This window comes from Emys orbicularis, chromosome 8 (assembly GCF_028017835.1).
Source record: "Emys orbicularis isolate rEmyOrb1 chromosome 8, rEmyOrb1.hap1, whole genome shotgun sequence".
NCBI lineage: Eukaryota > Metazoa > Chordata > Testudines > Emydidae > Emys > Emys orbicularis.
This window is the reverse complement of record NC_088690.1, coordinates 83,979,077-84,004,661: the sequence shown is the minus strand read 5'-3', so window position 1 is coordinate 84,004,661 and position 25,585 is coordinate 83,979,077. Positions and strand designations below refer to the sequence as shown.

General features: G+C 40.5%; 1 protein-coding gene across 1 annotated transcript in view; it reads right to left on the bottom strand.

Moving 5' to 3' along the window:
• Window positions 1–25,585, bottom strand: part of SLIT3 (slit guidance ligand 3) — a 798,116-nt gene that overhangs the window by 211,396 nt on the left and 561,135 nt on the right. Inside the window, exons 13-14 of the mRNA XM_065410175.1 lie at window positions 15,001–15,144; window positions 12,016–12,179 (exon numbers count right to left, since the gene is read on the bottom strand). Of these exons, the coding sequence (XP_065266247.1) occupies window positions 12,016–12,179; window positions 15,001–15,144 (308 nt within the window). The remainder of the gene's footprint in view (window positions 1–12,015; window positions 12,180–15,000; window positions 15,145–25,585) is intronic.

The window sequence follows — 25,585 nt, the reverse complement described above, 5'->3', positions numbered from 1 at the left end:
TAATTTATAACACAATGGTTAAAACTACAGTGCAGAAAGGAAAGCAGGTAACATGCTGCTTTGTATAGTACAGATACCAGGGTGATGAATGCTCTGCAAAAAGACAGGTCATCATTCTGTTGAGAAATTAAATTAATTTAAGGTCTGATCTGGCTATTGTTTTCAGCCTGAAGGCACTGGAAACAGATCTTGGAGATATTTAAAACTGAAAACGTTTGTGCTCAACACTTCCTTATTCATTTAAAATCACTTAAAACATTAGGCAGCAATATCCCATTGTATCTTTTAACGTGTTTTAAAAATACCTACTACAAAAATACTTAAATTCTATCATTTTCAGCAATAACAGCCAACTCTCTCCTGAAAGTCCCATAACTGGGGCACAAGTTAAAATGGTGACAGGTGAACACTACTGCATATGATGGACAGCACTCTACATCTGAGTCCATTAGAACTTCAGAATTGTTGTTACACCACCCACATTGAGCCCCGGCGCTTAGAGGAGACCCAGGGGCCGACCGAACTCGCCGAGCACCAAGGACCCGTCGACTCCTGGGAGACCCCAGCGGAGACTCTGGTAGGAAGGGACCCCGGGAGGGTGACAGAGTGGTACCTCCCCCCCCGGGGAATGTTAGTGTGTTTCGGTCGGAACCCCCCCCGCTGAGTTGGTGAAAAAGCCTCATGCTACTCTCTGCCCGAGGGTCGCTTTTTGGGACTCCGGCCGCTAGGCCACGCTACCCTCCGCCCGAGGGTCGCTTTTTGGGACTCTGGCCGCTAGGCCATGCTACCCTCCGCCCGAGGGTCGCTTTTTGGGACTCTGGCCTATAGGCCCTACCGCCCGGTAGCCACGGGCTGGGTTCCAGACTCTTGCCGTTAGGCTGCGTCCCCTTGAGGCAAAGGGGACGTCATAGACTTTGGCCGCTAGGCTATACAGCCCTGGATTAAAGGGCTAGTTGACAGACGATGGCGGATAGTCCACGCCGCCCGCAACCTCAGGGGCGTGGACCGTCACACAGACTAACCATTAACTCATATTTTTATACCATTTCAGTTGGAAGATCTGTGAAGCTAGCCTGAATGTAAAACATGATATGAAACTTTAAGGTAATTTCCAGTATTGAAACATTACTTGAAACATTAATTGAAAAATTAAGTTGTCTCTAAACAGGAGTTGCCAAAGACAGAAATTGGGGATCTGCATTAAACTGAAGTGCCCGTTACGGTTATAGAATTTTTACCTAATAATAGCAAAAGCACTGTTACAACAAACAGCTGATAAAGCAACAAAATGTCCTACGGCAGATACAGGTTTTTTCTATCTCACAAAAGGGTAAACTGCGACAAAGTTAGCACAAAATTTTCAAGACTGTCCATTAAGTTGGAGTGCCTTTTTTCTGGTTCTCAAATTGAGAAATTAAAGTTCTATGGCCAAGGACTTTTTTTAAAAGGAGTACTTACTTAAATTCTGAAATACCAGACACCCAGCAGCTCCCAGTGCGTGCTCAGTACTTTTGGGAAATCAGGCCACATATAAGCACCTGGATGCCATTTTAAGCACTCATTTAGTTAAAATTTTGACATAGGTGTTTCAAATTGACCACCCAAAATTAGTGGACGAAACTGAAAATGTAGTTCTAAGTGCTTTAACGAAAGTCAGAGTGGCAGAGAACACAACAAAACCAAACCAGGAATCCTGACACCATTTCTTAAAACTAACCACTAGATAACACTATCTCCGGGTTTATTGGAAAAAATAGCCAGAGCCTGGTGATTCATTAATTCACAGCAACTCTTGTCAGGCCTGATGTATTCATTGCCCCAACTCACTGCTGTCATAATCTGTATCTAAAAGAAGTCATGTAAGGTATCATAAACAAGCTGGTAACACGCGGATCAAGAAAATCATTGTGTGGGGTATGAACAAAGAGTTATAAATATGTGCTAGAATCACGTTCTTACAATTGGCAAGCAATGCATAAGCTCAGCCTGCCCTAGACAAAGAAGTGTGTATTTACTTGTCTGACCAGCCTGGTCGTCAGGCAGAGCCAATGAAGGTACTTTACATATAAGGTGAACAAAGCTAACAAGCAAGGGAGAAGACAGTATGGCGTCTGTACCTCAACAGGAGAAAGAAACTTTGCCTAGGCTTACTTTTCAAAGAATACATTTCAAAGGTTTATTAGACTATAAAAAGGGGCGAGAACCCCATAGTCCTCCTTCATCTAAGGAGACAAAGAAAACCAGGCGCTTTGGGCCCTGCAATTGGATCCTGGCTAAGGACTAGCCAGCCATGCTGGAAGAATTTCTATGGTGAGAAAATTTTGAACAAAATACTCAAGTTTCTTAAGTTGAGTTCCAGCCTTAATAGCTTATTTTCACATTTGTTTTTTTATAACCATTTTTATCCTTATTACTTCTACTTGGTATCACTTTATAAACTTGTTTTACTTACTGTGAATCAATTCAGTGCTGTGATTGAAGGGAAGATTGTGTTAAGCTAACAGGCTGCTGTGTACTGTCTCTTTAAAGGAACAGCAAACTTTTCATGTTTCATGAGTGTTCCAGCGTGAGGGACTGGGCACTACAGGGGAGATAGTTTTGAGGAAACTTGGGGCTGGAAGGGTTGCTGAATTCCCCTACAAAAAGTAACTGGGTGGTGGAAGCCAGGATGTGCCCTGAAAGCTTGTCTGCTGGCTGTTGGTGTCAGGGCTGTGAGGCACAGCAGCATAGCATATAAGACACCCAGAGTTGCAAGGCAGGTGTTCACGGAACTCCTTACTGGCCTGTCGGAACCCCAAAATGTTACAGCATCTCTCAATGTTATTTGATACTAGTGTTTTCAATCCTTACAAATAACTGCTTAGACAATTTAACAGCAGCAAAAATGTTTCTGACATTAGCACAATTTATCAGTATAGCTTCTAAACAAAATATAGTGCTACTTTACTACTAAGCTTCCATGAGGCTCTCAAAGTACTTTATAAAAGGTAGACATCATTATCCCTATTTTACACAGAGGGAAACTTAGGCAGAGAGAAGTTAAGTGACTTGCTCAAGGTCACAGTCAAGGATCAGATCAAGAAAAAAACTTTAGTATGCTCATTCGCAGTCTTCTGCTCTAACCATTAGAGAATATCACCCTCATGTTAGAAAATGTTTTCCGTTTCAGTAGACATACAGCTATGGAGACTATCCTGAAATGTTCTATCAAAGTACTTTCTTTCTAGTGTTAGTTCAGTCCTGAGATTCTGTTAAGTAGTAGACATATAACTACACATAACATTGCCTCAGCTGTGATTCCAAGGTGTGGTTCATGCAATATAGTTCATGGAATAGCTCTAAAAATAATTACTCAAATTACGATACCTCTAGCTAATTAAATTAACATGATTTTTGATCTCACTAGAATTATCACTGAAGCCAGAGCCAAACATAATTCATCAACAAGATGTCCAATGTGTTCACTTTAATATCAATTAATCAAATGAATGATTTAGGGACCGTTATTCTGCATGCAGGCCCTCTGAAAAATCACTTTGAAACACTACTGTTCACTGGGGCTATCACCCCGAAACCTGGAGTCAGCTGCTCAGCTGTAGGTGGGTCTATTTATAGAACACAAATAACCTTTTTATCTTTTCCTGTGAGAATGAGGGAATCTCTCACCTTTTGATGCTTCTGAAAACAGCAGAAGTATCCCAGCATGCCATGCGGCAGGAAAGTATGCAGCCTTCCATGGTGCTTGACAGAACCATGTTCAATTTGTATTGTTCTACCACATGGTTAGATCAAGCACAAAGGAAAACCCCATTAACAGTCAGAGTCAGTGTTAGGCAGCGCCAAAGAGAGAGGAGCGTTGAGAGGAAGCAGCACGGAGAAGCACAAGCTGGAGATTTCACTGAGAGCTGCTGTCCATTTCACCCATGCAAAAAGGAGCTGGAGTACAAGAGATCATCATTTTATGCTACAATTGCAAGAACACTCTGTATAGGACAATCTGTGAGCATAAGAGAACAGGGACCAGAAGTTTTTAAAGGCAGAACTACTGCAACAGAAAACACTACCAAAGGATTGCAAATGGCTGCATCCAGTAGGTGTACACAATAGACTGTACAGTGAGCATGTGGAGTTAGGAAAACGCCTATATAAAATGCCTGATCTATGCTACTATTTATTGGGCCCCCTTACTCTTCTTTGGTGACTCCTCTCAGAAAATACAGTGGAAAAGCATACTCAACTTTTTTTGTTTTTTATTATACGATCCACTAAAGAAGCCAGCTTGGAGGTACAAAAAGCCAACTTCATATGCCAGAGCACATAATGGTAAAAATAGGATTCCAGCCTGATGACCAAACTCTGGCTTCAGATGCTCGCACACAACTCACTGAAGTCAATGGGAATTGTGATTTGGGACCTCAGGACAGAATATGTCCCCCCAAATGATCACTCACAACAGTGGGAATATTTACAAGAGAGTAATAATAAGCAGCAGTAATCATTGCTTGATTCCTGTGTTTTTAAAACCACACTTCAAAACGAGGACATAGTAGAGAACAATTGCAGTTTAAAAGATAAACGAGGCTATTGCTCCTTCTTAGCATAATACCTGTAGTTTTCCATAGGGTAGGCAATGGCTGAAATTTGGCTAAATATTAGTTCTTGTCCACCATGGATCCATACAGTTAACATGGAAAGCTTCCCTCCTTCCCAGATCCCAGGCTCACTTTCTTATAACTCACCCCCGTGTTCTTGACATGAGGGGTGGAACTTTCAAAAGTGCTCGGTGTTAGCCTTACTCTGCTCCCCGTGAAATCTACTGTAAACTCCCATTGGTTTGGAAAGCAGGAAAGCTTATTGCTTGCACTTTGGTCCCAAACACTTTGCTGCTTCAAAAAATGAATTTCAGTTTGGGCCCAAAACTCATTTCCCATGAGCCTCTGTATGAACAAAACATCACTCATATAAATGTTTGCAAAAAGTAATGTTTAAAAAGGGGTGACTGACATGGGAAATTGAAATTTAGTTGCCAATTCACTGAAAAGTTGCCAGACAATTTCCCCTGCCACTGGCCCAGCTCAAGAAGAACAATGTTAAATATAAGTTACATCAAAGTAAAATTGTATGATTTACTGTAAAAGGAGATTCCAAACTGCGATAATCAGAGGTCTGTTATTTCAAACCAGTGGTTGAACCTGTAGTTTGAAAAGGAGTTGTATATGGTTCACTGTTTTCAGCTCTGTCATTAGATTGCATCTACTCAGCAAACTGTTTAGGTATCAGAACAATTGGACGGAAGATTTATTGATCTATTTCAGGCTCATATGTTACTGCATTTGTTTTATTTAACTGGCTTGTTTTACTTAACATGCCAATCTCTCTCTCATGCTTTTATTTTTTCTATTTAAGTGGCTTTTGGTGCTCATTAAAAGGTGCTAAAGTCACTGCTCCACTGAGTGACATTCAATTTAGCCACAAAACAAGTGCGACAGAGGCAGTGGCACTTATCCCCAAACTGGAGGCACCATCCACTAGGGGTAGCGGGTATCTCTGTGTCCATCCCCTTTCTGTCCAGTGCCTCTCTGCATAGACTCCCAATGAGGGTGTTGGCTTGTAATTTTTACAGACAGCTGATGAACTGTTGTCTACTTTCTGTCAAATGTTCTACTTTCATCAGAAGATTAGGCCTTAAAGTAAACATTTAATTGGACACCTTCATATTTTACCCTCTTTTGGGGACTATATTCTCTGGCAAACAAGATCACATATTTTAAGATGGACTTGTGCTTCCTTGAGAAAGAAAGCCTATAGTATAGATCAACAAAGCAGTGTAGGAGACCTTTTATATATCCCGGGACACTCACAGGGTTAGCAAGTGAGAAGCTGGAATGACTGGAAAAAGAAACACATAGAGATCTGAATTGCTTCCAAAGCTTTTCTAGAAATGAAATAGTAAGATCAGTGTCATAGTTAAATCAACTGTCTTTTTCAATTGGAATATTTTTGGAGTGAAAGGAAATTAAGAGCTCTTATTATTCAATACCAAGTCATATTCCTCTCTCTTTCAAAGTGGCTAGATAACAAAGGAAGTAAGATGCATAGTGTCATGTAAACCTAAGCTTGCAAGTGCAGTTCCGTTGTGCAAAGACTTCATATTCATAAATATGATCAAATCCAAGATTCAATTTGCTCATTTCTCTTCTCCAATAACATTCTATTCAAACAGATTTATTTAGCTATACTATTATGGCAAACACTCACTTGGACAAAAACGTTTAATTCCCTTTCCCATCTGCTTTCATCCCAGCAAACCTGGTGATGAGCAACAATAAGCAACACCCTAGCTTCACTATGCTCTCACACCTCTGGGGGCATTTTCAGCTGAGCTTTTGTCTGTCTCTTTCAAAAAAGAGGTCAGGAGACATAAAATGTAATTGACCTTAAAAACCAAAAAAAAAAAAAAAGTTACTTTTCAGCTGCCCAGATCACATGGCACTATTCCATATGTCTCTCCGACTCGGCTCAAGCAAAACGCTTGCAAGCAGAAGTGCTAGGAGCTTGGCCTCAAGCAAGTTTCTCTGCAAATGCGACTAGGCTTCAGAGAAGTCTATTCAGTTCCAGATAATCCCCACTAGTGTCAAGTATAGTATGGGCTAACATAACAGCTGTCAGGTTTCAGTCTCCACCTCCAGCTAGGAGCTGCTGGAGGCCAGCAGGATAAGAGCAGGCTGAACAGCAAATCCCTGACCAGGTGTTACTGCAATACTGTAACTAGGCAGATTAGGGCATGGGGATATCTGCATTTATTAAAAGAGACAGGGCTGAATACTACAGGAATATGAATATCCAGTATGTGAATGATGGTCTTTGCTTAAGAAAATGGGGAGAATTTGGAAAGGATGCATCATAGTGATTTGTAAGTTATAGGAACCACTACTAGCATTTAAATAAGACATTTCATGTAGAAAACAGCTGATTACACTCACTTAACTTGCATAAGTTTTAAACATTTAAAGGAATAATAATAATACTTTGCATCTTTCATCTAAAGATCTCAAATAATGTAAAGTGTACATGCATACAACTCCACTGCAGATATGGAATAATTATAACCAATAATTATAACTCTAGGGAAACCAAGGCACAGAAAAATTAAGCGACTTGTCTAAGGTATATTAGTAAGCTGGCAACACAACTGGGAAAAAAAGTTCAATTACCAGGCTCTGCTCTCATCATTAAATAGCCCTATCTCTTCATTCATGGAGTTCTCTATGTAAGGTCCAATCCTGAGGCCATGAGAGTTTTGCTTCAGTAAATGCAGTGTGCACCTCAGCCTTGGGCCCTCAATGTAGAGGGGTGAAGTTTCAGTCTGGGTTACAGGGAAAGGCCATCACGATCACAAATAATGGGGACTACGCTCTAGTCTGGAGCTCCAGTTCAAGAAGTGTGAACATGTTTACCACCAAAATGGTTGCTTAGAACCCAAATGCAAATACAAAGACAGGGAAAGACAAATTGCAAGTACCATGAACAGCTTTTATTAGAAGCCTTTGATGCAGCTATTGATAAAATACATCATTCTCTAGTCTGATGACAAGGGTTATAGAAGAGATATGAAACTGTCCCTGAACATACAGGTGCTTATGTCTCCATTTTCAACATTTGTATCAGGGCTGCTGCCTTCTGATTGGATTGAATTACTGGGAGGCGGAGTTTGAAAGGATAGATTTGTGTTGGCAGATGGCTCATTGTCCTTCTTAAATAGTTCACCCTGTTTTTGGTTTGCACAGACCTATCTGGTGTTGTAGCAGCTAATTAAATCAGTTAAAAATCACAGGTGCCCAATGCAAGAGGAATTAAGGAGCCAGGTTTAGTTATTAGTGCTTCAAATGGGAAAGAAGTTCATGTTTCTACACTGTAGGAGGGGAAGCTTTTGTGATTTGGTGCTCTTAGAAACAAATATTCTTCAACCATCATCAAAAGCGGAGTGGGGAGAGTTGAGCAGGTAGAACTTCCATCAGTTTTCAAATGCACAAGAAACTGACATATATATCAAATACAGGCACTCGTGCACGCAAACATATATACACACACACACTATACAAACAAAATAGGAATCTTGAGTGCAGGGAGAGCTCCATGCAATAGCCATTGTATACAGAGTAATCAAGGATTCTGACATTCCTTGAAGTGACAGTGAGCTACCACAGAGGCAGCAAAACCTAATACTGGATCCTTTTTATTCCCCTAAAGACCAGTGCTGCTTTACAAAACAAAGCTTAACTTAGTCAAAAGCTACCAGGCAGAAGAGTTTTTTTCCCTACCGAGGATGGGATCCTCCAGTAACATAGAACTGACATGTCCCACTGAAGAAGCACTCTGTGTAAGCTCAAAAGCTTGTCTCTTTCACCAACAAAAGTTGGCCCAATAAAAGAGATTACCTCACCCATTTTGTCTCTCTAATGTCCACTGTATCGTTAGCTGAGAGTGAGCAGATGCTGCTGAGGAAGGAAAATCCCATCATGCTCTTGTATTGCTGCTACTGAAAATGACACAACGTTCCCCCTTTATGAGCATATTGGAGGAAGCTTGCACTGAATCTCTTTCCTTGACACACTCATAACCCTGTGAAGATGTTGCTGCTCCATCATCATCAGGTACCCGGCAGTAAAAGCTTGCACCACTGGGCTGGGAGAGGAGCGGGGGGAGCTGCCTTGATGATGGAACAGTCCACAAGGAGAATAGAATTTACCTTTGCAAATACTAGCATGAAGCAATAGGGAGGGAATGAAGGCAGAAGAAAGTACCAACTCAAGAAAAAAGCCTCCAGAAATTAATTACTGTCTTGTATAAAGTTTATTGTTTACTTATCAAAGCCTGAGCCTATGCTCTTCCATCTAACCACATATCTCCAAATGCTGTCCTGACACCACTCCTAGATACTGATGTCTCAAACTCCACTGGGCAAAACTTCAATGTCTCATCTTTCCTCCCAAGCCCTTCCCACAACTCCATTATTTTCCCCTTTCGCCCCAAGATGACTTCTGAGTCACCTCCAGAGCTCGCTTTTTACCCCCCCTCCTATTCCACATGACCACACCTTTTCTCATTCAAATCCCCCCCTGAAAAGACACTTTTGTGAAACCTTGGAGAATCCAAAGGAAGAAGAATCTGCACATCTTTGGGGTTGGGTTTTGTGGACTTTCTGGGATGGAACTCCATGACATGGAGCCCATTTCTTCCCCAGTTGCTATAATGCTAAGTACACCGAAGGTGAACTAATTGTGGGTCTTGTACTGAGAATGGCTGGGCACATGCATCTCCCACAGATTTCCACAGAGCTTGGCATCCTCCACACCACTCAAGTTCAAGAACCGTGCCAGGGTATTAAAATGGGGCTGCCCTCCTGCCCCCCTCAAAAATTATTAATACATTGACTACTTTTTTGACTGAAAGACATGCTTACTTCAGGCAAATTTACTTTGGAATTTATTAAGGGGCTAACATAAATAAAATGAAAATACCAGTAGCCCTACATGAGAAATTAATTTTGTAATCTCTGAGCAGGAAGGTATAAGCTGTAGATTTACAACAGAAACTATTTTCCCATTCCTTCATTGAGCAACAAATGCAAGAAGCAGATGAAAAGGATCCCTGAGTCAGCAAAGATAAACAGACAGATCACTAAGTATTCTCATCACAGCAGTGCTGATGCAGGACTGTCCCTGTGAAAATATATGCATTGCACACCTCTGTTTTTGCTTTAAATACATAATGATCCCACATTTTACATCCCTGTCTGAAGACATGTTGTGGCACAGCCCAAGATAATGTCATAGTCCTCAAAAATAAAAAGTGGAAAAATTATATTTTTCTGTTGCATTCTAAGACAGAGGAACAGGCTAAGTTCTAATGCTGCCTCCTTGAATGCACTCTGAATCAGTTTACAAACAATGATTCATCAAAATATCTGATGGAATAGTACTTCAAAATTTCCGCCCATATTTTAAATGAATAGAAGAATGCGTAGCGAGCTATGATTCTCATTGCCATTTGGAGCTTTTACTAACAAGGGCAAGGACAAAAACTCTCTTGAGTTTTTCAATAGTGTTAGTTTTCAACCAACTTAAAGCCATGTTTTGGAGCCTGCACACTGCATGTCCGCCTCCCCTGAAGCACACACCAGGAAAGCTCGAGGTATGCCTTCACATGGGTGTTTGATATTATTGAATTGATAAGCAAGGCTGGAACAGATGGACTGAGAACATGATGGACTGAAGAGAGAACACAACAGAGGAATCCAGACAAAACATTACTCTCAAGACCATTAGGTGAATTGCTGTCCCTTCTCAACTCTGATCCTTCAAAAATTGTATCAGATGGTCTCAGCTTTTTTCCAATGGCCTGTATCACTGCATAGGATAGGAACATGTAACACATTTTGATTATTGCTTTGCCCTATTAATAGAGTAAAATAAAAATGGCAGATTGGGATAGATTTAGAGTCATTAACTTCTTCACAGTGTTCTTTATTTTGTAAATATCCATGACTTCTCCATTCTCATTCCAAGTTTCTTTAAAGGTGAATATTGATGACTAGTTACTATGCTACAGGGATGGGCCTAAACCAAGTCCCTGGCTCAAACACCCCAAAATTTAATAATTTAAGATTTGGCTCTAAACTGCATGACTTGAGCCTGCAACTCAAATTACTTAAAGGCTTTAAGCCCTGCCTACAAGACTGTCTGATTGCAAATGAAGTTATCCTTCTTTTATTTTATCAGTAAAGGGCAGTTTATCTGAGAATACTGTTTGCTGAGACATACAATGCAGCAATGTCTTGTTTTGGGCTGCTGCCATTCATTCTCATGCTACATCAGCTTATAGTGCCATCAGTCTTTTACTGTCAGGAGTACAATTAATCATGCTGTTTTTTCGGGGGGTGGGGAGGGAGAGGACAAAAATGATAGTAATTTTTATAGAAAACACTGAAAAGTATTTCATCAATGACAGTCATTTTTCTTCTCAATACATAGCAACAGATTTTCTTACACTGAAATTCTGCCTGTTCCTACAGCATGTCACAAGTACAGTAAATCTGAAACCTATGCTACCAGTACAACAAACACATGAACAAATGGAGTCTGCTAAATTAAGCTGCATAAGGCGATATCCCTTTGTTGACATCTGGTCCGGAAGATGAAAAAGAGCTAATAGTACAGTTTATGAGGTAGTGGGGATGAGGAAGAGCTGTATATACTACTTTTCAGATTATTTTCATCATCATCAACTAATTACACATACAGTAAATAACAAAATCTGTGGACCATACCCTGTGGTCAGTTTTGATTCCTTTCTTCCTAAGGACAAAAATCCACTGACTGCAATGGCAGCTTTGCTTGAATGAATAAAAATTAAGGTAAGAGCTTCTGGGTTGGATCTGCAGAAATTAGTTATGGATGGTAAAGCCCTGCTAATTCATATGGTCTGTTTCCTCCTGTTCCCCTCGGGGGTCACAATTGTTCCTTGCAGTTTACGTAGGACCTAATCCACAAGGTTATTTTCTTTCTCTCTCCCCTGCGCCTCCCTCCCCTCCCCCCCCCCCCCCGCACTTTCTTTTTTTTTTTTTTTGCTGAGTACTTACTCAGGCAAAGCTCCCATTCAAGCCAGGATTTGGCCCAATGTACATCCAGGTTTCTGCCCTTCCCAAATACACATTTGGCATATGAATTCATCTGTATCTCCACTGGTTTTCATAGACATTTTATAACCCAGCATTCTTTAAACATTAAATGTCAAGGATTTTTTAAAAAAAGACAAGCTACAGACGGGGCTCTTTTTTAATCCATAAGGTAATTGGTTTTCTGGAGGACTAACTGAATTTCCCAAATTTAATTTTAAAAGATGCTCCACAGTATCCATTATAGCAAACACTGTCCTGCAGATTTGATTAGCAGGCTCTCTGGACCTGCTTATTTCTGAATTGAAAGTGCAGTACAGCCTGGATAAATGAATTACCTGAGCAGCGGAACTTCTTGCTCTTGATCTGGCTGATTCGTTTGTTGGCAAGGCGACGTGGACTGCTGCATCGAGCGCCGCTGGTTTCTATCGGATTATCCTGCAGGTAATCAGCCAGCCACTTCAAATGGCAGTCACACACAAATGGATTCTGAGCTAAATGTCTGCAAGAGGGATGGGATGTTTAATCAGAAATGACCTGTGACTCTGTACTCCATCATTGTTTTTCACAAACGCAAACCTGAAGAGTAGAGTAATTGAATAAGCTCCCAAAAACTCAGGCCTGGCGGAAGCCACATGGAGCTGCACATGAATGGGAAAATTCTGTGAGCTATCGTATTTCGTAGCTCATTAAGCCTGCTGCAAGTCCTTTCATGGAGGAAGCAAAAATTAATACAGCAAAGCCTGATTTAAAGGATACAGATCTTCTGTCTCCAGTGTTTTCACTTGGAAGCCTGACATGATGTATTGTAATAGAAATGCATCTTTCTAGAAACACCTGATTTAAGAGAACATTTTGTGCCCTGGTTTCAAAAGAAGTTTTATTGACAAGCTCAGCTTCCTAGGGATAAAAATCTGGATAAGTAAAGGAGAGCACCTTGGATCAGTGGGCAAAGCCACAAATGAGCCACAGGCCTTCACTCAAGAGTGAAATTAATGTTGCATATCCTATTCAGGGCTAATAGAATTTTTTTGCATTGATTTCTCCTCAATCTAAAATTTTAACTTTTCAGAATAGACAGCTGATGCAAACTAGGGCCTGACTAATATAATTCAGCAAAAGCCTGTGTGAAATACACCAGTCTAGTTGGAAAGGTATTTCACCAGACATTCAAATTGCGGTGATAAAGTTCCTCTGGATTGTCTACAAATATTTCAGGTAGAGGCCTCTTCTGCTCCGCTTAGGCTCCCAGAGGTTAAGACAAAAATTATTTCTGCAGTTGTTTTGGTCCTCTTTGTTGGGCTCAGTGAGGTATTAAATAAAGAAAGTTTGTCAGGACTCTCTCTCGGAGCCTGCTCCCATGGAAATCAATGACAAAACTCCCACTGACTTCAAAAGGGAGCAGGATGCGGACCTCAATCATGAAAGGTCCATTTGTTGGAGAACTGGATGTGGAAAGATGTTAACTTCTGTTTATGAGCAGAGGTATAAGGACATATTCCCGGAGAGTTATGGTCCTACTCGTATTTAGGCATATTTTCCTCTCCAGCTCATATTCCATCCACACTAAATTTATTTTGTTTCCTTGTTCCAGGTATGTTTAGAGGTTGTGGCTTAATATAATGAAAATAACATGCCACCCAGTTGTGGTGGCAGCACCCGAGAGAGTGGAGTCGAATGAGTGTAAAGAGTGGGGGGGGGGGAAATGTTCCTTACAGAGGTTACCCAAAGAGGCTAAACATTGTTGCTGCATTGAGCCTGTAAAGTAAAGCCACTCCAGTACTGGAAGGTCCAAATACCAAACTAAATCAACAGTATGTGATGGCAGGCTGTGCTCCATGCTTTAAAAAAAGGCAGAAACTGGAAATCAGCTACAACATCAAACTGCCCACAGAGAAGTGTCTCAATGCGAAGCAATGAGGAAAGCTTGATGTACACTCTAAGTAATGGTCCCAAGCTCTGTCTAGAAAAAACATGGAACCCAAGAAGTAACTTTTATAGCTTAACATTTTAAAAATATCGTTTCACTTGGTTTGTTGAATTCATGCACAGCTAGCATTTGCAACAGAGTCATATTAGCAAACTTTTAGCTTTATCTGAAACTAACTCTGGTTTATGCATACATGTAAGTTTTATATATATACACGCACAAACCAGAGCCATTTATACATCACAGAAATATTTATTTTAATGTCTGCTTGGATTGGTGCACCAGGTGCTGGCCAAATATTTGTGGCAAATTATCTTCATGATCCCAGCCTCTTGAGCTTGCTTGTTGCTAAAAATAACAATTGTACATTTTCTTTTAGGTGAGCAAACATACACAAAATTCATTTACATAGTGCAGTGCCTGTCTTGCAGTGTGTGCATACAGACACATACAAAGTTTTAGGTCCTTTTTTTAATGAGTTTGCCAGTCAGACTCTGGGAAAGGAGTATTATTCTTTCTTTGGAAGTGCTCACAGCTTTATGATGAAAAATCTTTTTTTAAAATGGAGATATCCTATCTCCTAGAACTGGAAGGGACCTTGAAAGTTCCCTAAGTGGCCCCCTCAAGGATTGAACTCACAACCCTGGGTTTAGTAGGCCAATGCTCAAACCAATGCTCAAACCACTGAGCTATCCCTCCCCCCCTAAAATTTTATCCTGTAAAATATCAGTTATGATATATACTTATGTATCCAAGAAAAATAAGGGGTTTCTGACCCCTTTCCTAGTCCTAATGCTTTAATATCTTCTCACACTAAGATTCAGAGAAAACACAATAGATCCATGTTTTTTTTAAATTAATATTTTTACCTGGACCAAATGAATAACAACTTACAGTGATACACATTTACCCCGCAGGCCTAGAATGTCAATTAAAATGTAGCTTCAACTCTTATGAACTATGCAGCAGGTCTCAACGTCCAGTAGGGATAAATAACAAATATATAAGCTCACAGACAACCATTATGCACATATTTTTAAATATAAAAATCTGCTGTGCATATACCCTACATAGAGTCAAATGCACATGCCCAGTATCCTCCCTATTTAAAACCACTGAATGTCCCCGAATGAAATAGTTATATTCATTAATAAATTTATTATATTTATAAGACCCCTGGAAAAGAGGTAGAACCCTGTAGAATTTGGCAGTGCTGAATTTATTCTATACTTTTCTTTCATGTTTTTTTTTTATTTCTGCCAAAAACCGGAAGCTACTGCCCTTGGGTTTCTTCAATATTGTCTTAATGCCAGATGCAAAGGCAGTGCAAAGATAGGGAACATCTTTGGGGAAAAGGGAAGAGCTGTCAGTTGTAGTGTGTCTGCATACTCACAGAGTCTGGATCGATTGGAGAGGTGCAAAGAGCCCCTTGCTGATGGTCTGCAGTTTGTTGTCATAAAGAGATAGCAGGTTGAGATTATGAAGATCTTGAAACGTGTTTACCCTGAGGCAGTTGATCTTATTGGCATTGAGAAGCCTGAAAGCAGAGGAAAGGTTTATAATTCACTAATATTGTAATTACCAGATAAAGAGAGACTGAACTTTGGGGTTAACCTAAAAAAAATGAAACCACTCAAACCAAATCATTCTACATTAAAGGTCCTTGGTCTGCCTGTTACCTTAAAAGCAAAAAACCCTACAGTCACCATTAGAGCTATCAAACTGAGGGACATATACAGACATGGGTATAACAGAGCTAGATAAGCAAAAAAAAGTCCTGCAAATATATTTTTGTGCACATAATTTGTACAAGATAATTCCAGAGGAATATTGCATAGGGGTCATGGAGAGAGCTTTCTCCTTAATAATGGTTATATAATTTACACAAAGAGATGGTCAAATAGTTGCCCTCCCCCACATAGTGGCTATTGTATGGAAGTCCACTGTAAGAGGCAGACAGGGCACTTCTTTTAACCCCCAGTCAGCAGGTGTTTGAACCCTGCATGAAGCTGCTGAAGTTCTGACCACCTCATTGCAGTTGTTGTGGCTAGTTAGTTCTATCAGAGAACTGAAGAAGAGAGAGAGTCTCCTGAGGGACAGGAAACTAGGGCAGTAGGTTCTGGAACACAAATCTAGGGAGAGCCAAGCTCTCTTGACAGTTATGCCTGTTACAGGTTGAGTTACTAATAAAGCCAAAACCCAGGAATGGGGTGAATTTGAACACTTCACTCAGGGCACGCTTACATGAGGGACACAGACTGGCAGTTCACCGTACATTATTGCATACAAAGTATTATTATAGGAGAATATTCCATGTAGCTTCCATAGACCCCGAGCTATTTAATGCTGGCTTGCAATGATATGCAAAGATAGACCCTTTACATTTAGTGTAGTCCATAGATATCACAAGCAACTTGGTTTCTATGATGACCATAAAGAGATAAGAAACAACAAAGTCAATCACACTTCTCTATTACCTTGTACATCCCATCAATCTATGTTCTGTCTATGGGCTGTAAACTCCGAGGGATTATCTATATGTGTGTACTGTACAGTGCCAAGCATATAATCATTGCCAAAAATGTACATTAGTAACATAATAAATAAATGTAATGTGAACCTTATTTAAGGGCAGGTCTACACTAACCCCCCAATTCGAACTAAGGTACGCAACTTCAGCTACGTGAATAACGTAGCTGAAGTTCGAAGTACCTTAGTTCGAACTTACCTCCGTCCAGACGCGGCAGGCAGGCTCCCCCGTCGACTTCGCGTACTCCTCTCGTCGAGCTGGAGTACCGCAGTCGACGGCGAGCACTTCCGGGTTTGACTTATCGCGTCCAGACAAGACGCAATAAGTCGAACCCAGAAGTTCGATTTGCTTTCCGCCGAACTACCGGGTAAGTGTAGACCTACCCTAAGTCTCATTGCTTCTAGTTTCACAGGTTATCCACCAGCATTAACTAATTGGAATGATCATTTTGGGGCCAGGCTGTAGCTTTCAGCTACTGGCCACATTAGTGCAGAAGGGTGAGAGAGGCCATGTAGCAGTGGGAGTTTCAGGAAGAATTCTGACCAGCTCAGCCAAGATTTCTCTAGAGGCTTTGGGGAACACATGTCAGAATGGGAGTTTCACAACCCTTATGAGGTGCAGGTTCACTCACCCCTTTGAGAGAATAGTACAAACAAGCATAGTGCCTGCCTTCTCCACTTCAGTTATGTCAGTCTCCTGTGCAGGTGTGCAAGGGGAATAGTACAGAAGAAGGCATCTCAGTGCCTCTCCCACCTTGCACATCTGCACAGAGGACACATAATAATCCAAATTTAGTCCATTCATCCAGAAAATCAATACTGAATGGATAGCACCAAGGAAAGCTTTCCCCTACCACCCAGTCATGGTCCCATCAACTCTGACATGTATGGATAATCTTCACCAGTAATAAGGGAGTGCAGTCTTCATTGCCCATTCAGGCACAACTTTCAAGTACTACCAACCTGAGCCATACTCAAGACTGTGGCCTACAAAGGTAAGACCTCGCACCAATCTAGACATCTTCTTTTTTGTGTTCTACTGTAGTTTCTGAAGTGGCTTATGTTTCTTCAGGACCTCTGAAGTGTCTTGGCCTAAAGCTTTTTCCCAGAGTTGTTTACCTAAAGAATTCTACAGTATTTTATTTTTTGAAGGGATGCTTATCTTCGTTTAAACGATTCAGTAAATCTGTCATCAAACATATATGAAACTGACCTCTCCATTTAACTTCAGTGATCCACCAAAGTTATCCACAAAATCCTTAACTATCTTTGAGCTTTCTGAAACTGACAATGGACTTTCACCAGGCAACAACTTTCTAAAAAGGAAATCTTATTCTAGCTGGTAAGACTGAAACAGTAAGGGTGAAAGTCTGTTGCAATGGGACCTGAATGTGATTGCTGCTTCTGTGTGCTGCCTCAATAATAGTAATAGGGTTGTGTTTGCGGGGAGAAAGGTATCTTTGCTTCCTGAGCAAACTAGCAAGAAATCTTAAATAACACTTGAGGGTGTATTACACAGGAGTATTGTCTCCTAGCCCTAAGGACAATAGGGCACATTCTGTCAGGTAGAAGCACATGCCAGCTAGGGTCATGTCTTGCTGCTCCCTTTCTCCAACAAAGCATGCCACGCAGAGCTTTCTTAGTGCTATCCTACCCTTCAACTACAAGAAGTCTTTCATACAAATTAAGGCCATCACTACTCTGTACTCCCCATTTTATTTGGGGGGTGCCCCAGATATTGCACTAAAGTGTAACAATAGTTGTGCTAGTAAATACTCAGTTGTAATACTTGGAAACAAAGGGTCCTTTTCTCAAGGATTTACAGTGTATAGATCTTTGATGTAATAATGTGTCAGAATACAGCTTCCCTGCTTAACCAAGGGGGAAAAAAATCAATATTAATTCACCTGGATTTTCTTCATGATGCCGTGCAGCAGGCTACTGGTCTATCATGGGGTAAGGTCCAATAGAGGGCAATGAGGGATAAATGTGGGCAGCTCTTGCTTGAACGAACAGCTTACAGCATTTTACAGAACTGAAACCGTTGCCTCAAATACGGGGCTTACAAGAGCACCCTGCCCCCTGGGCAGCTTAAAATTCTGTGACTGGTGAATATGTGGCATGTAACCCAAAATCTTACTGACCCTAGCTGTACTACAGAGTAATTTTCACATTAGGACACTTGAATAATTCCTCCAGTGAATTAGGCATGCTGAAGCTTTGCTTCAACAGCAGGCATCCAGATCATCAGTTAATGACTTGTTCTTATGATTTTCACTGTGTCCAAGACAAAGTAATCACCATTATCTCTGAGTTCTCATGCAGTACATGCAGTACATGTCTCTCTCTCTCAAACTGATACTTCATCTCTTTATGAAACACAGGTCAACACATTATAGAAGGCAGCATAAAAAGGGGCTAGGTTTTGAGCTGTTCCCCCAAACAGGCACTTATGAGCCCTTCAGCTATCACCTCTCTTCTTATCTACTATCCCCATTTGCTATTTCCCTCTTTTAATGTAACATTCACTAACCGCTGTGTTTCAAGAGGACTGTTCCATGATCATATTAAAAACACATCGTAGTACTGATCACAGTGCCCCGAACCATCCTCCAGCTGTCACTTGCTCAGAGCTGGATGATTTGTTTCGGACCCAGACACTTGTACTGACGCACCAATGTTGGATGAAGTAAAGCGCACCATCTGCAAACTGAAAAACAATGCACAGCCAGTGCTGATGGCATTCCCTCAGAGCAGCTAAAATGCGCTATTGGCCCTGTAGTAGAATCACTTCTGGCTGTCTTTTGCCTGGTGTGGAAAACTGGAACTGCCAACTGCCTGGAAGGACAGTAATGTAATCTCACTTTATAAGGGTAAAGGACTGTGCAGCGAATGTAAGAGCTACAGGACGATCACCTTGTTGTCCATGCTAGGGAAGATGTTTGTGCATGTTCTGCTGGTGTGTTTGGAGCCCTGCTGCATCAGAAGCGTTGCCCCCAACAGTCAGGCTTTACGAGGAACAGGTTAGACACAATTTTGGCCCTCCGCTTGCTGTCAGAGATACATCATGAGTTCAAGTAGCCCCTGCACGTGGCGTATGTCAATCTTAAAGCTCTGTTTGATTCAGCTGACTGAGTCATGCTCTGGAAGGCCTTAAAGGGCGTAGGTGTCTCAACCACTTGGTGATCTCTTGCTCTCAGACCTTGATTATGTGGATGACGTCGTTCTTCTAGTACAGAGCCCTGACAGGTTTTGCAAGGCACTCCAGCAAATGGAGGAGGAGTCAGCTAAGGTTGGCCTCCATGTTTTGTGGTCAAAGACAAAGCTGCAAAATCTAGGGATCAGGTCCACCCATGACCCCAATCTCTTTGACTAATGAAACTGTCAAAGCAGTCTCCAGCTTTTGCTTTTTGGGATCTGTACTCACCAGTTCCTCACATGGGGGTTCTTCACCAGATTGGCATCACAGTATCTGCCATGGGTCTTTTACAATGAATATGGAATCAACATCATCTCGGCACAACCACCAAGTTCAGGATCTATTTCAGCTGTATCCTCTCCGTACTGCTGTATGGTTGCGAAACATGGACACTATGGCACTCAGACTGGGCAATTCCATACAAAATGCCAAAATTGTACATTGGGCATAAAGTGGAACAACTTAATTTGTAATGCAGATGTTTACGGTTGCTCCGATCTACAGATTACTGGGGCCACTGTCCACAGACAGCATCTTACGCTTTTCGGACATGTCACAAGAATGCCACAAGACATTCCAGCAAATGCCGGTCTCCAGGTGGCTTGTAACATCCGGGATAAAATTCCACCAACCGAGGATGGAGGGGACCCGGAGGCAAACCCCCTGTTACATGGGTGTGTCAAGTCTGTTCCGATGTTGGACTCTTGGACTGTCTAGCCCTTGCTACCACATAGGAAAGGACCAAATGGTGAACAATCACTACGGCCAACCATTCAGCTAAGTGTTGAAGAAGAAAAAGTAGTACTGATGCCGTATGAGATTACAGCAGCACATGCAAATTCCTTCCCTTTGGGCTTGGAGGATAGATTTGACTTCACATCCAAATTGGAAATCTTCTCCATTGTGCCTCCTTTTCTGCTGTTCCTCTAGCTCTCTCTGGATCTCTCCAACAACCCTCTAACATTCCCAGTAGCTGTTGCCAGTGATTTATGGTGCTGCTTTTGATACCCTTTTAACCACTATCCAGAAATGTAACCCCACATTATAATGCAATCTCTCTCTCATTTCCATTTCCAGCCCCATACTGATCACATCAACAGGATCTCTGACTTCAGCTCTGGATTTGAGTATCTGAAGGGATATTTTTTATTTGAAGCCAAAATGTTACTTAATCTTCACACATGCCTGTACAGGATTGTGCACCACAGTTTGAATCAGAATCAGCTTCCAGAGTTCCTGCACTATACATCTGAAGGAAGCATTTTCTGATATTCTGCACCACTAGCTCTGTTTTTAATGACTGAAATTATTATCTCGCATTAATGTGTGCAGATATAAACCATGCCCTTCAGTTCAAACCGTGTACTATGGCAACAACAGCAGAAGAGGCACTGAACACGAGACACAACAGTAGCAGCACTGGGAACAAACTATTTTAAAGTAAGTACTCCCAATTCTTGGAATAAAATAAACCACTTTCTGTGAACTACACCCTGACAGAGGAGTGATTGCTCAGTAGAGTGCACCCAACCCACCAATCCAGGAAAGAATTTAACAGAGAGAGAGATACAGCAGAACTTCTACACCCAAGACTGAGAGACTCATTGAGTGGCTGAATTTTACCAGTAAGTAACACAAGTAGAACTTTAGGAAAATGCAATACAAAATGTGTTTTGACATTTCTTGCCAGTGGTGGCACTACTAGCTCATGCCTATGGGCGGCTAAACAAGATGCACGACAATAGGAATTTAAAGAGTGGTGCCCCTTCCATGCTGCACATCCATCACCTGAGGTCTAAAAACTATACACAACAATATTTATAATGTCATACACGTCTACCTCGATATAATGCTGTCCTCGGGAGCCAAAAAATCTTACCGCGTTATATTGAACTTGCTTTGATCCACTGGAGTGCGCAGCCCTGCCCCCCCGGAGCACTGCTTTACCGCATTATATCCGAATTCATGTTATATCGGGTCACGTTATATCGAGGTAGCGGTGTATTTATAACAAAAGGGAAAGAAGATATCCTTAATAGACTACTATAGTCTCATAGGAAACAGGCAACAGGTGCAAGAGCAGAGTAAGAGACTTACTGATCATATAAGTACCATACATACAGAAATATCTCTAAACAAAATGATTTTCAGAACTGTCCCTGAGGCATTTTAAAAGTAACTGTGTGTTAACTATAAAGTCAGCATTTAAATAAATAATAGCAAACAATTAGGAAAGGAGGAGTAAGAAAAACTCAAACACCCATTCTGAGCAAATCATGAACATCCCCAGTATTAGAAACCAGAATTTACAAAGTTTGACACTTTCCTGGTAAATATTTGCCACTATTTGCAGTAATACAACCAGAAACAACACTGTGAGAGGTACCACTGCTGTGAGAGGTACTACAGAAATACAAATCTGGAGCGATTGAGTCTATATATACACCCAAGATATATAGGCATACTTCCTACTTTAAGGATAACAGAAAGTAATGAAAAAAGGGACTTGTTTATGTGAACTAGAATGAGAACTCACATAACCAATTAGAACTGGGAGCTCAGTTAATACACAACATGCTTCTGTAACCAGCAGTTGCTGTTCTGTAGAGGATATATAGTACCCATGAAATATACCCTCTAGTACCTGAAACTACACAGGACGGATACAGAAAAAACTTAGAGGTAGAGCAGGTTGGAATTTTTTTGTCAAAACATTTCTGACAGAAATTGTCAGTTTTTAAAATTCAAAACATTTAGAAAATTCCCACCCAAAAAAAATTTTTTTAAGAAAATTTTCATTTAGGAAAATACTGGAGGGTTTTTTTTTTTTTTTCAGATTTCTGCACTTAGTTTAGATTTTTTTCATTTTTGTATTGTTTTAATTATTGTAATTATTATGTATTATTGTTATTATTACTGCATTACTGTTGTAATAATCCAGTTGGACACTGATGACAAACAGAAGATAATTGTATCTAGTAAAGAAGATAAGTTGGTTGAATCAGTACTATTTAGCAGCTGATCTTAATTTTAAAATAATAAGATAAATTACAAATATTTCAGTGATTATATTATGCCATATTAAATAACATAAAAATGAACCACGAAGTAGGCATGTATGGAATAGACTACCCTTCAGGAAAGTTTCTTCCTACCCCCCTTTAGTTAGAAGTTGACTTATGCCCTGAAGGATGAAGGTTTATATCCCTTCCAAAGCTCTTAATTACACTTTACTCCTATTATAACAACTTTGGATATTGTTTTAATCCATGTAAATGTCCTGTTTTATCCTGTTAAGATCCTGGCGCAAATCATTACATCAAACATGTGCATTAGGTAAACCCATGAAATAAATACTGATCTCAATTCCTCTAAAATATTATAGATGAGAAAGCCAGCTATAACCTCAACAAGCAGAAAAATGGATGCTGTTTAGACACTGCACCTTTTAAAAACGGTGCTCAAAAAAATGACAAGAGTTTCATTCTGTTTAGAGTGTTTTTGAAAGAGGGGATAGTTAGCAGTGTATTTTGCAGCCTTATCTTAGCAGGACCTTACCAATATTTCTCTTGCAACAAATTACGATGAAAGTAATTTCCACTAATTTTTCTCATTGTGTTATCAGCCTAATCGGATGTGATTTATACACTGGTTCCACATGTGGTACAGCATTCAAAGAGAAGTTAAAAATTCAAGAAGAAATAAAACCACATGCTACTTAGAGGGATGATGGATTATTAACTCAGCTCTCTGTTTTCATCCATCTGGACATGTTAAAAAAGTGTGGAAAAGATCACTCAGAAGTCTAAGAGCCCATGTCTCCATAGTGTAAGGGAAAGTGGCTAAAGACCTCTGGTTTGCACTCTGTTAAAAGCCCTGAGCAGTACACAACTCTATTACAATACTATGATCGCGTTACCTGAAACAGCGAATTTGTCCAGGCACGCTGTAATAATAATGTGTTTCAGCTAAGTCCTTTGAAAGAAAGTGTACTGAGTTGGCACAGTAATGGTATCAGATGTTCATAAGTTCCATCTACATAATTAAGATGGTCTCCCAATTGAATTATATACACAAGCACAGTGTCAAGTAATTAACATTTAAATAATATTTTGAACTTCCAAAACAAAATGATTGAAAATAATTGGTTTTTAAGAGTAAAGAGGGATGCTGATGAGGCTTTCACCCCAGTAGCATTTTTATTTTCTGCTCAGTGAAGACAAGTAATCAAACTATCAGCAAATAACTATATAACTCAAAGTTTGAAACAGCAGCCTAGCAACCTTAATGTACTCGGAAGACTGCGGGTTGCTCTCTGTTGCTAGTGGATGGATCAGAAATCATTCTAAGTACATTAATAAGCTGAGGGAAAGCAAAGGGGAGAAAAGCTGCACAGAGCCACTGTGAAGCTATTTCTTCTTCCTTTTAGTTAGCTTTGTATTATGATAACAATGACAATACAGCTAGAATTAAAACAGCCAATATTCTGTCACTTGACCGATGGGGCCGTTTGGGGACTTCTTTGGGGAAAATAAGAACATGATGGGAAAGAGCAGGCTTAAAATACATAGGAGATTTGTAAGGAGGTAGGTGACTGAAGTTATTTGCATGGATAACAGTAGAATTCAAATCAAATGTGCACAACTCTTATTAAATACTTACAGCAAAAGGCTTAATCTACATTCAAAGTCCCTGTGTGGGAGATATTAAGGTATGTCTACACTGCAAACCTGTGTCAGCTGACTCAGGCTCACAGAGCTTGGGCTGTTGGGCTTATTTAACTGCGGTGTAGATGTTCTGGTGCAACCTGCAGCCTGATCCCTGGGACCCTCCCACCTCGCAAGATCCTACAGCCTGGGTTCCAGCCCAAGCCCAAACATCTACATTGCAATTAAACAGCCCTTCAGCCCAAGCTAGCTGGCAAGGGTCAGCCATGGGTTTTTAACTACAGTGTAGTCATACCCTAAGAAGGGAAGCTGCATCAAGACACTGGGAATCAGGACTCGGGTTCTATTGACTTGCTCTATCATAGAGCAAACCACAACCATTTTTACTCACCCATATCTCAAGGGTGATGTGAGGCTTAATTAATGTTTGTAAAGGTGTTGGATCCTCAACTAGCTGGTTACATCATCATTAAAGCCAGAAGTTAGCGTAGAGTGGTACCTAAGATTCAATACAGATAGCTGTGGCCACAAGGGTGTCTATATACAGTATTTTGACACCTTTACAATTTCTTTCTAGGTGGAGCTTCCCAAATGCTGCTGTGATCGATTTGAAATATGGCCACCAACTGTTTGTATACAAATTGTATATTTTTTTCTGAAAGTATTCTCCTCTTGAAAGGTATTCCAAATATTGATGTCCTGAGCTAAAAAGAGTCTCCCTCTGAGAAAGATGGAATACATCTAATGCCATTTGTTTATCAGGCATCAAAATATTAACATATCAGTGGATTTCACTAAACAGACTATATTACAGATTAGTTGAGAAAGCAATGAGAAATTAAATGTCATTATTTCCAACAAAAACTAAGCACTGAAAGACCTACACTCTTTCCAGACTTAAGCCAGTATAATCCTCTTTGTAGTAAAATGGTGTGGAAAAGGCTAAGATTTGAAAAGAATTTCCCCCCCCCAAATGAACTCTTAATATGCATCACTATGATACAGTTAGAAGAAAAAAAAGTGCTTGTCATTACCAGTAGTTGGCATAACTACCAATAAAAGATATTACAAAACTGTGATTAGCGTGCTATGGAAGATGAAGAAGGCTCCTAGCAGTCTGATATGAAGAGCACAAAGCTTGCTACCTGTCATCTGCCTCAATATATTTAAAAAAACACTGATGTATATCTTTTTCCATATTATGACTGACCACCAACATTTCTGCCAGGATTCAGCTGACAATGCCAAGAGCTAATTCATTATCAGTTTTTCTCAGCGGTTTAGAAAAGGAGGTGAAGACAAAGAATTGTTCCAGTGGAAATTAAAAAGGGAAATTCCAAAAGGTACAATTTAATTATTCATGTTGGAATTGAATCATGGTGCAGTCTAACAGTTTTGACTATGACAGATTTTAAACACTTCAGTTTTACTTCTCCTCCAAAAGATGGCAGCTCAAGTTGAACAATGACTAACACTATACTGGGGTATTTGTGACTGTGAGGAAAGAGAGCAGTTGAATTACCAACACCTCTTGTCACAGCCCCTGGGCTTCCTGATAGGTTCTCCAATTTAGATACTGACCC